Here is a 12,542-nt window from a genome sequence, read left to right as displayed (position 1 = left end):
GTAAAGAAGGAATGTAGGAGAAGGGATAACCAGCCATGGTTATCTAAGGAAATAAAGAGTATTAGATTAAAAGCTGATGCATTCAGAGTGGCTAAAAGTAGTGGGCAATTAGAAGATTGGAAAAAATTTAAAAATCAACAAAGAATGACTAAGAAGGTGATAAAGAAAGGAAAGATAGACTATGAAGCTAAACTAGCACTAAATATAAAAAAGGACAGTAAAAGTTTTTACAAATATATAAAGAGGAGAAGCCTGGCTAGAGTGAATGTTGGACCCTTAGAGGACGAGAGGGGGGATTTAACAGTGAGAGATGAGGAAATGGCTGAGGCTTTAAATAAGTTTCTCGTGTCGGTCTTCACGGAGGAGGACACAAATAGTTTGCCGGATCTTAAAGATAGAAGGGTGGTAGGAGTTGAGGGCCTGAATGCAATTACTGTCACTAGAGAGGTAGTGCTTGATAGACTAATGGGACTGAAGATGGACAAGTCCCCAGGACCGGATGGAATGCATCCCAGGGTTCTGAAAGAAATGGCAGAGGTGATAGTGGATGCCTTAGTAATTATTTACCAAAATTCGCTGGATTCCGGGGAAGTGCCAGAAGATTGGAAAACGGTTAATGTTATGCCGCTGTTTAAAAAAGGTAGCAGACAAAAGGCAGGGAATTATAGGCTGGTTAGTTTAACATCTGTAGTTGGAAAAACACTAGAATCCGTCATCAAAGAAGAAATAGCGAAGCACCTAGAAAAGAATGGTTTGATTGAGCAGACACAGCACAAATTTGTTAAGGGGAAGTCGTGTTTGACGAATTTATTGGATTTCTATGAGGATGTGACTAGTGCGGTAGAAAGAGGAGAACCAGTGGATGTGGTGTTTTTAGATTTCCAAAAGGCGTTTGATAAGGTGCCTCATAAAAGGTTGCACAGAAGGTTAGGGTGCACGGAGTTGGGGGTAAGGTGTTAGTGTGGATAGAGGATTGGTTGTCTAATAGGAAGCAGAGAGTTGGTATCAAAGGGTGCTATTCTGGTTGGCGGTTGGTGACTAGTGGAGTGCCGCAGGGATCGGTGCTGGGGCCTCAACTGTTTACCATTTATATAGGTGATCTGGAGGAGGGGGCTGAGTGTAGGGTGACGAAATTTGCTGATGACACAAAGATGAGTGGAAAAGCAAATTGAGTGGAGGGTGTGGGAAGTCTGCAGAGGGGTCTGGATAGGCTAAGCGAGTGGGCAAGGACCTGGCAGATGGAGTATAATGTTAGCAAGTGTGAGGTTATCCACTTTGGCAGAAATAATAGTGGGAGGGATTATTATTTAAAAGGCGAAAAGCTGCAGCATGCTATGGTGCAGAGGGAACTGGGGGTCCTTATGCATGACTCGCAAAAACCCAGGCTGCAGGTGCAGCAGGTGATCAAGAAGGAATGTTGGCCTTTATAGCGAGGGGGATAAATATAAAAGTAGGGAGGTCTTGCTGCAAGTGTACAGGGTACTGGTGAGGCCGCAGCTGGAGTACTGCGTGCAGTTTTGGTTGCCGCACTTGCAGAAGGATATGTTGACCTTGGAGGGAGTGCAGAGGAGGTTCACTAGGCTGATACCGGGGATGAGGGAGTTGGACTATGAAGAGAGACTAAGTAGTCTGGGTCTGTACTCGTTGGAGTTTAGAAGGATAAGGGGGGATCTCATTGAGACGTATAAGATAATGAAGGGGATGGAAAGGGTAGAGGTAGAGAGATTCTTCCCACTTAGAAAGGATAGCAGGACTAGAGGACACAGCCTCAAAATAAGGGGGGCAGGGGCAGTTTAGATCAGAATTGAGGAGGAACTTCTTCAGTCAAAGGGTGGTGAATCTCTGGAATTCTCTGCCCGTTGAAGTGGTGGAGGTTACCTCACTAAATATATTTAAGTCACCGGTAGATAGGTTTCTGATAGACAAGGGAATTAAGGGGAGAGAGTGGGAAAGTGGAACTGATCCACTTCAGATCAGCCATGATCTTACTGAATGGCGGGGCAGGCTCGAAGAGCTAGATGGCCTACTCCTACTCATGTTCTTATGTTCTTATTATGAAGCCGCGGAATTTTTATAAAGTTCTGTGTTACAGAATAATTTGTGCCAAACCTGAAGAATTTGTTCATGCAACTTGAAGCTTTGGAAGCTGTAGGTTTTAAATATTTCAAGGATGAATGCCCCAAGTAACAGTGTTCTGCAATTAACGGCACCATCTTGGCCAACAGGTTCCATTTCCCTTTGAAAGGTGCATTTTAATTTGAACTTTAATGACTAGAATAAATCATTCAAACAAGAAGGAATACATTAAACTTGCATTAGTTACAGCCAACTCTTTTCCTTTAATGAAGTGTAAAATTTCCTTCAATTTAAGCCTCCCAGCTCCCTTAAAAGACTTAAAATTAAGTTGCTTACAACTGGCATAAATTATTTTTAAAGAATTACTTGGAAAGGGTAGATTCAACACTTTTAGGATTATTTATGAAGATATAAACTATCATAAATTAAATGTAAAAATTGACTTGCTGCTATTTAAACAATCATTAATTTATTCACGAGTTCTTCAAACTTCTAAACGTGTTCATTAAAAAATCTTTTTCAATTAATTGTTCTCCTCTATCAAATGACCTTTCATTTGCTTTCATTGCGTCCAAAATACTTCTATTTTAGAAAGTATATTTTTCTGTACCCTGTAGCTCAGTTTTCCTTCTCCTTCCACTTTTCACAGCAGGTGGAGCCACCTGTTTATTGAATATCTACTACCAATGCAGATAAAAGGAAATAATCCAGGTGCTGAGGTCAATTGAACTACTAGTTCCATTTCTTGGGAGTTTGTTTTCAGTTAACATTCAGACATTGGTATCTGCAGACAAACAGACCTAGACACACTCTGCTCCCCGCAACAGACTGATAAAATTGGTGATGGTCACGACTCCAAAGTGAATGTTCTGCCTTCCCATCACAGCTGCCAGCCAATCTGACTGGCCAGCAGATCTGTACTCCCAACAGCCCCAGCCCCAGAGAGAAGAGTGGAGGGAGTGAGGATTCAGTGATAAAGGTAAACTCTGGGTATTTGTATTTCATTCAGGGGGCAACTGCAAGGATTTCATTTGACCCCTCACTCCCGGTGATACGTTTTAAGGTGTCCTCTTTACTACCTTGGCTAAGATCAGCTAAAACTGCCCAAATCAAGGGTTGAAAAGTAATGTATGTATTTCTGTGTGGCTGAATGGAACACCTGATGGTGCATTTCTCCATTAAACCATCAGGATCAACACAAGATTAGTTGTTTCTGTGGGTCTGTTTATAGAGTAAAAACAGAGTAAAAGCTGCCAGGCTACATGCTTGGCTGGGCCTTCTCTGCTGTGGGTAAAATAGTGACGGGAATGAGATGAAGCACTTGCGTGGCTATTCTTTAACCACTTACGTCTCAATAGGTCCAAGGGCACGCTGGTCACCTATTGAATTCTACTGAGAAGCCAAAGATTAATTCTGTTTCTCTCTCTACACGTGCTGCCAGATCTGCTGAGTTTAGTCAGCATTTTCTGTTCTTATTTCAGATTTCCAGCATCTGCAGTATTTTGTTTTTATATATTCATACTGCTGTTGCATCTTTCTATATTCTAATGGCCAGCGAGCACGTGCACAGGGAAACCAACCACACCATTTAAGAGCACAGGAGTAGGGCCTTAGGTTAGTAAAGCACAATTGAATTTCCTGCTTTGTATAAGTTCTTTGGGATAATCTAAAACAAAAAGCTCTGACTAAAAGCAGAGCACATCCTGTGTGCATAACACACATAAGTATGCAAACATTGCAACAGGATCTCATTCACCAGGCAAATGCTTGGGTAACATAAGTGTTTTGAGTTTGTGGAAAATTGACAGCAATGTTGATTTGCATGTGAACAGAATGTCAGAGATGCTGACTTGGCAACAAATTGTTTGCAATAACTGGAGACTGTTTTGCAAGTACTGATCTAGACTGCCAAGATCACTTGATCTGATGTGTTTTTTTAAAGTTTTATGTTATAATTCATTTAAACATACTGAAAATAATTTAATTAAATGATTAACTCTAACACTGAGGGGGAGGACAACAAATGCTGTCCTAGCTAGGGAAGCCCATATCCTGCAAAATAATTTAAAAAGGCTCAATTTGATTTCACAGTAATAATCCCACAAAGCACATGGAAATATGCCAGTATCTTTTTGCTATAATTGGACAGCTTCCTATAACTTCATCATAACAAGATTTATATTGAGACTTCGCTCTGTCTTGGGAAATATTTTCCATCTTCGTAGGCAGTAGAGGATGTTTTATTGTAAAGTTCTTAAGCATATTAATGAAAATGTACAGAATCATGACTGTAGTATCCCTCAGTCTAATTTTAAGTTATGTTTATACTGGACCAAGGGATATTTTAGTTGTCATCACAGAAATAATTGTTTAAGTCAAGCAAGTTCTGATATCATGACTATTAAAAAAGGGACAAGTCAGCAGGGTAAAAGAAAACAAAAATTATTCAAATATACAGCACAAAGTAAAACAATACATGGATAATTTTAACAGAAGTCTATACTGTATTATTTTCTTTTTAATTTCGGCCCAGATTTTGTAGGATTTGTTGAGTGTAAACTGCCCAGGTTTGCTGTCCGTGCCCTTCTCAAAACTGACCAATATCAGACGTGCATTGATTAGCAAAGAAATACTAAACTGGTAGTCTGTCTCTCTGTGCTGACACATACTGCACTGTGGACTCCTGTCCCTGCAGTAAATTAGTGAGAACTTCAACTTTCCCACTCCCTTCATCACTGTTGGAAACTGTTGTATCAGGTCAGCTTATTTTTTAAATGGTGATCTGATTTAATAAGATTTGAGCAACTGAAAAAGCCTTAGAGAGTTTTATGATCATGCATTGCTGTTAAGTACTTAATTTGTAGATTTTACATAAGAACACAAGAAATAGGAGCAGGAGTAGGCCATCTAGCCCTTCGAGCCTGCCCCGCCATTCAATAAGATCATGGCTGATTTGTCGTAGCTCAGTTCCACATTCCCGCCCTCTCCCCATAACCCTTAATCCCCTCGCTTATCAAAAACCCATCAACCCGCGTCTTAAAAATATTTAGCGAGGCAGCCTCCACCACTTCAACGGGCAGAGAATTCCAGAGATTCACCACCCTTTGAGTGAAGAAGTTCCTCCTCAACTCTGTTTGAAACCGCCACCCCCTTTATCTTGAGGCTGTGCCCCCTAGTCCTACTGTCCTTTCTGAGCGGGAAGAGTCTCTCCACCTCTATCCTATCCATCCCATTCATCATTTTATACGTCTCAATGAGATCTCCCCTCATTCTTCTAAACTCTAACGAGTACAAGCCTAGTTTATTCAGCCTCTCCTCATAGCTCAACCCCCTCAACTCCGGCATCAGCCTAGTAAACCTCCTCTGCACTCCCTCCAAGGCCAAAATATCCTTGCGTAAGTGCGGCGACCAAAACTGCACACAGTACTCCAGCTGCGGCCTCACCAATGCCCTATACAGCTGCAGCAAGACCTCCCTACTTTTATATTCAATCCCCCTCGCTATGAAGGCCAGCATCCCATTAGCCTTCCTGACCACCTGCTGCACCTGCAGGCTGGGTTTTTGCGACTCATGCACAAGGACCCCGAGGTCCCTCTGCACCGTTGCCTGCTGCAGTTTTTCGCCACGTAAGTAATAGTCCTTCCTACCATTATTCCTACCAAAGTGGACCACCTCGCACTTGCCAACATTAAATTCCATTTGCCAGTTCCTGGCCCATTCGCCCAGCCTATCTAGATCCTTCTGCAGACTCTCCACACCCTCCGCGCAATTTGCCGTTCCACCAATCTTGGTGTCATCAGCAAATTTCGACACCATACGCTCGGTTCCCTCCTCCAGATCATCTATATAAATGGTAAATAGCTGAGGCCCCAGCACCGACCCCTGGGGCACTCCACTAGTCACCAACCGCCAATCCGAATAGCACCCATTGACCCCCACTCTCTGCCTCCTATTTGACAGCCAATCCTCTATCCACGCTAACACCCTACCCCAACTCCATGCCCCCTTACCTTCTGCAATAACCTCTTGTGAGGTACCTTGTCAAACGCCTTCTGAAAATCAAGAAAGACCACATCCACCAGCTCTCCTCTATCCACCGCCCTAGACACATCCTCATAGAACTCCAATAAATTTGTCAGGCACGACTTCCCCTTAACGAAACCGTGCTGCGTCTGCTCTATCAAGCAATTCCCCTCAAGATGCCTCGCTATTTCCTCCTTGATGACGGATTCTAACATTTTACCTACAACAGACGTTATAACCGGCCTATAATTCCCTGCCTTTTGCCTGGCACCCTTCTTAAACAACGGCGTAACATTAGCCGTTTTCCAATCTTCCGGCACTTCCCCGGAATCCAGCGACGTTTGGAAAATAACCACCAAGGCATCCACTATCACCTCCGCCATTTCTTTCAGAACCCTTGGATGCATTCCATCCGGTCCTGGGGACTTGTCCACAATCAGTCCCTCCAGTCTGTCGAGCACCGCCTCTCTAGTAACAATAATGTCATTGAGACCCTCCTGTCCTACCATCTTTCCATCGCTAACACCCGGCAAATTATTCACGTCCTCCTCCGTGAAGACCGAAACAAAAAAGTTATTCAAGGCCTCAGCCATTTCCCCATCCCCTACCACTAAGTCCCCCCTCTCATCCTCTAAGGGTCCAACGTTCACCCTAGCCAGCCTCTTCCTTTTTATATATTTATAAAAACTCTTGCTATCCTTTTTTATATTAAGCGCTAGCCCAGCTTCATAGTTTCTCCTACCCTTCTTTATCAACTTCTTTGTCAATCTTTGTTGACTTTTAAACCTCTCCCAATCCTCTTCTCGCCCACTATCTTAGCTACTCTAAACGCCTCTGCTTTTAATTTAACACTTTCCTTCACCTCCTTCGTTATCCACGGCTTATTACCTCTCCTCCTTCGGTCCTTTTTAACCATCGGAATAAATTTCTGCTGAGCACCAAGAAAGATCTCCTTAAAGATCCTCCACTGCTCCTCAGCAGACCTACCTTCCAACGCGCTCCCCCAGTCAATATTCGCCAATTCTTCTCTCATCCTTCCGTACTCCCCTCTGTTCAAACAAAGGACGCGTGTCCGGGAACCCACTTTCTCCTCCTCCATCTGCACCAGAAACTCCCCCATACAATGATCACTCTCCCCAAGAGGATCCTTCACCTCAAGGTCCCTAATTCTACCCACCTCGTTACATAACACCAGATCCAAGATAGCTCGCTTCCTCGTCGGCTCCAGCACACACTGTTCAAGGAAACTATCCTGGCAGCATTCCAAGAACTCCTCCTCGAGCCCACCGCATCCAACATGGGTCGACCAATCCATATGTAGATTGAAATCCCCCATAGTAGGGTGGTGGAGGCGGGAACGTTGGACTCGTTTAAGGTTCAGTTAGATAGGTGCATGAGTGAAACGAGGATGGAGGGTTATGGTAGGGGTTATTAAATAAGGGTTAGAACCTCGGGAGACACCAGAAAGGCAGGCTTGTGATTAACGTTTTTGTCTTTTATTCCGCAGGTGGAGGTCCACCTCGTTGTCAAACGACGGGCATGCACACGGTGGGTCATGCGTGGGCTACTCTTGGAGGTTCCGGGAGTGGCCTAGTACGTCATGTCGGTGTGTGTGCTTGATCCTGGACCGGTAGACGGGCGCCGCAACAGCTCGGTGACGAGCACTGCTAGCTGCGCAGATACATGGATTTGGGCCTGTGTCTGTGGGAGTTTGTGCATTCTCCCTGTGGATGCGTGGGTTTCCTCCGGGCGCTCCGGTTTCCTCCCACACCCCAAAGATGTGCTCTTAGGCTGATTGGTTTTACCAAATTGACACTATTCTCCCCTGAATCTGGCTAAGTCAGGGGTTCTATTCGTAGACACGCAGGGTAGAATAGGTGTAGGGTGATGCGGCAGCGCGGGCTTGTTGGGCCGAAGGGCCTGTTTCCCGTGCTGGGTTGTTCTTTGTTCTTTATAATTATCGCCGTTCCATTCCTGCACGCCGCACTTATTTGCGCGTTAACAGCCCGCCCCACCTCCAGATCATTATTTGGGGGCCTATAGACGACACCCACCAGCGTCTTCCTCCCTTTGCTGTTCCTAATCTCCACCCACAACGATTCCACTTTCTGCTCTTTGGTTCCTATATCATCCCTTGCTACCACCCTGATGCTATCCTTAATCAGCAGAGCTACGCACCCCCCCCCCACTTTTTCCTCCCTCCTATCCTTCCTAAACACTTGATACCCCTGGACATTCAGCTCCCAGTCCCTGTCACCTTGCAGCCACGTCTCTGTAATGGCCACCAGATCATATCCATTTGTGCTGATCTGCGCCACCAGCTCATCCACTTTATTCCGAATGCTTTGTGCGTTTAAAGTGCCTTCATCCCAGCCTTCACCTGGACCCTATTTGCTAGAACGCCACCAACCATACTCACGCCCCCTACTCCCTTTATTATTGGGACATCCTCGGCCTCTACCCTTACCTGTACCCTCTCCTTAACTTTAGACCCCGTAATGTCACCTACCCTCGCACCCTCCCCCCCTTAATTAGTTTAAAGCCCTACCTACAGTCCTATTTACACGATTCGCCAGGACTCTGGTCCCAGCACGGTTCAGACCAACCCCATCCCACCCGAACAGGTCCGACCTACCCCAATACTGATGCCAATGCCCCATAAATTCAAACCCATTCCTCCCACACCAATCCCTGAGCCACCCATTCACTTCCTTAACCTTATCAACCTTACGCCCGTCTGCACTCGGTTCAGGCAGTAGTCCAGAGATAACCACCTTGTCGGTTCTCCTTTTTAATTTCATTCCCAGCTTTTCATACTCCCTCCCCAGATCCTCAGTTTGCATTTTGCCTACGTCGTTGGCACCCACATGTACTACAACGACCGGATTCTCACCCTCCCACTCCAGGTTCCTCTGCAGCCCAGATGTGACATCCTGGACCCGAGCACCAGGCAGACAACACACCCTTCTGTGCACTTTGTCATTGTGACAAAGGACAGTGTCAATACCCTTAACCCCACTGTCCCCAATTACGACTACATTCCTCATCACCTTCTCTTTGCCTATATCCTGCGTCTGCATCACTGTACTGTGTGCAGTTTGCTCACCAACCTCACCTCCCTCGTTCTCGTCCACACTGGAAGCAAGAATCGCAAACCTTTTATGCAGATTGAGAGGCTGAGGCCTCTGGTCCCCACCCTCCTTCCTCCTCTCAGCGGTCCCCTCTTGTTCCTGACCCTTAGAGTTAGCCGGTCTGGGGGGGGGGGGGGGGGGGGGATGTCTCTTGCTCCCCATTGACAATGGCACCCTCTCTCCCCCGATGAGCCTCAGTGTCTGAAGCTCAGAGGCCAGCTCATCTATCTTGAGCTGGAGCTCCTCCAGCAACCTGCACTTACTGCAGACATGTTCACTGGGAAGGACCCTGGGGTCCACCAGCTCCCACATCATACAGAAACAGCACATCACATGCCCCTCCATTATTCACTGTAGTAGTATTGAAAATTTCCACACGAACTTACCTGGCCCTTTTTCTCACCAGCCCTTTGATCCTAAGCCCTAATAGCTCACTCTCCTTCCCTCTCACTCCGCTGCCCGCTCCGATGCTGCCCGCTGTGTACACCAGGCCTTCTTTTAAACCTGGCGCTGTTTTAAAGCCCGCTCACCCACAAATCCCTGCTATCCACTCCCTTAGAATTCTTAAAGCAGTAAATACAAAAAGCCCGCAAAAATGCTTTTAAATGAGTTAAACAGTTCTACAAGGTAAGTTCTTACTACGAAAGTGCTTTAAACTTATTTAAACAGGTTTTTAACAGGTAATTTCTTATCTGACTTTTAAGCTACTTTTTCTTCTATAAAGAGTTTTAGAATATTTTAAGCTCTATCTTCACCCACAACGTGCATCTCAATCCGTAAATTGTTCTTTTTAAAAAGAAAACAGATTTTATTTTACTGCTTTCACCTTCCTGTTGATAAAAATCATAAAATAGAATCGTAAAATCCCTATAGTGCAGAAGGAGGCCATTCGGCCCATTGAGTCCACACCGACTCTCTGACAGAATACCTTACCCAGCCAGGCCCTCTCCTCACCTAATCCCACACATTTACCATGGCTAATCCATCTAACCTATGCATCTTGGGACACTAAGGGGGGATTTAGCATGGCCAATCAACCTCACCTGCACATCTTTGGACTGTGGGAGGAAACCAGAGTAAGCAGAGGAAACCCACGCAGACACAAGATCCACACAGTCACCCAAGTCCAGAATCAAACCCAGGTCCCTAGCATTGTGAGGCAATAGTGTTAACCATTGTGCCACCCAAAAATCTTTTAACCTTAAAGGCTGCTTGGACAATGTGATAACATCATTCCAGCTTAATGCGGGGAATCCCCAGTACAGGGCACAACACTCACAAGCTGTAGTGCCATGGCAATAGTTCCCGAGGTGAAATTGTAGTCATCAAGATTGTTTAATCTAATAATGTCATTACTTCAAGGTCAACATAAGCAGTCTTGTTTTGTCACTGATCCCAAGCCATAGATTTTGATGAGATTTTATTACTAGAGTTCATTAGAAAGCATACCATACATTACAATAAACCGTTTCATCGTCTATAACTTACTATGGTATGTCCTGAGGTTCAAAGGTAAAACATGAATACAAGTTTTTATTTTCTCAAAATAATTTAGATATTTACCAGAGATCTGTTGTACATCATTCTTCTCAGTGGGCTGCTGAAATGAACTGGTTGATGTAAGGATGTGACATTCTGTAAAATAAATAGTTTTACTTCGTTTTCATTTTAATGACATACATTCTAGAAAAAAATCTCATCTTCAGTCAAAGAGATGCTCAACGCGTCTTACTACTTGTTGCAACTTCAAAAGAATAGTCTTTTGCCAAGTACTAGATTTTTTATCTTATCGTACATGATGAGTAAATTAACATACACACACCTTTTTCTTTAAAATTATTTTCTGGACAAACGTTTGCTCTGTACTCAACACAATGTTCAGGTAAAGCCAATTTATATGAGTATTGGCAATCATCCATTTAGAGGAAATGGACAGAGTACAGTGGCAGTTGTATCAGGCTGGCGAACATGCTTCTCATCTGCACTTGGGCGTGCGTCTCACACCACTCCCCTCTCTAGTACCTCCTCTTTGACATGCTAAAAAGTTATCCTGTGGGCCTCTGAATGCCATAATTCAAACCCTTTTCACCAATTTTCTGACGCAGTAGCAAATGCAGAACACAAAGTTGACATTCCATTGTTTTACAATATTTCTAGGCCTGGATAATTTTACTTTGCATCAATACACATCTCCTTTAAGTGCAATCCTAGCCAACTTTTTTGTGGGATGGAGTGAAGACCAAGTGCAATTTTCATATGGTGGAGGCAGCAGGCAGGAGATAACTGGACCAGAGCATAAAGATATAATTTGGTCCCTATTTTTAAAATGCACATGAATTTATAAGTGGAATTATAAAACTATATGTCTGTATTCCTACATCAACTTTTTCTGGTATTAGCGCATCCCTGGAATTTGGGTTTCCATTACATGCTCCAATTTTAAAGTGAGCGAGGTCATGGGACTGGGCTATAACATTCCCAAATTCCTGTGTTTGGCATCAAAGACATAAATCTTTAGACCAAGCAATAACAAAAATTCAATGTTATTGTGAAATGAGCTAATATTTTGAGTTTTTCAAATCTGTATTCTGGACGCATTCCAATGCTTTTTAAAAAATTAATTCATGGGGCCTGGGCGACACCAGCTGGCCAGCAATCATCAGCCATCCTCAGCTGCCCTTGTTCAGAGGGCAGGTTAATGTCGACCACATCACTGCAGCTCTGGAATCACAGGTAAGGACCGAAAATTTCCTTCCCTAAAGGTCATTAGTGAACCAGATGAGTTTTCCTTACAACTGACAACGGTTTCATGATCATTAGTAGATTCTTAATTCTAGATTTTTTAAATAAAATTTAACTTCTACCATTTGCCATGGTGGGATTTAAACCTGGATTCCCAGAACATTAGCTGAGTTTCTGAATTAATAGTCCAGCAATAAAACGACTAGGCCATTGCCTGGGGCAGGTGTGGGGATATTTTGAGCAATTTAATTGAATTATGCAGTCATGGTGGTCAGTTTATATGGATCAAAATACATATTCAATGAAGACATAGAAATTCTTCATCTGGAAATAATTGACAGGAAAAGTAAACTTCGTAAGTAATGCACATCTTAGTCTAGAAGGGAACTTTTACATATATGTGAAGTGTTCACCTACAGCTATGATGTGGAGATAGAACCCTACAGTGCAGAAACAGGCCCTTCAGCCCATCAAGTCTGCACCGACCACAATCCTACCCAGGCCCTATCCCCATACATTTACCCACTAATCCCTCTAACCTACACATCCCAGGACACTAAGGGGCAATTT

The 12,542-nt window shown here is 44.0% G+C and overlaps 1 protein-coding gene across 14 annotated transcripts in view; it reads right to left on the bottom strand.

The window, feature by feature from the left end:
• The window catches only part of LOC145358204 (uncharacterized), a 131,843-nt gene that overhangs the window by 98,876 nt on the left and 20,425 nt on the right, over positions 1-12,542 (bottom strand). For all 14 annotated transcript variants that reach the window (XR_013889455.1, XM_080212002.1, XM_080212001.1 and 11 more), the window contains one exon: positions 10,794-10,865. Coding sequence is in view for 13 of the 14 variants with exons in the window: in XM_080212002.1 (XP_080068128.1) it covers positions 10,794-10,865 (72 nt within the window). In the remaining variant the exon portion in view is untranslated. The remainder of the gene's footprint in view (positions 1-10,793; positions 10,866-12,542) is intronic.

This window comes from Carcharhinus amblyrhynchos, chromosome 25 (assembly GCF_965287045.1).
Source record: "Carcharhinus amblyrhynchos chromosome 25, sCarAmb.v2.hapA, whole genome shotgun sequence".
In the NCBI taxonomy this organism is placed as follows: Eukaryota; Metazoa; Chordata; class Chondrichthyes; order Carcharhiniformes; family Carcharhinidae; genus Carcharhinus; species Carcharhinus amblyrhynchos.
Note: the sequence above shows the minus strand (reverse complement) of the source record. Positions and strands in the feature narration are given on the sequence as shown.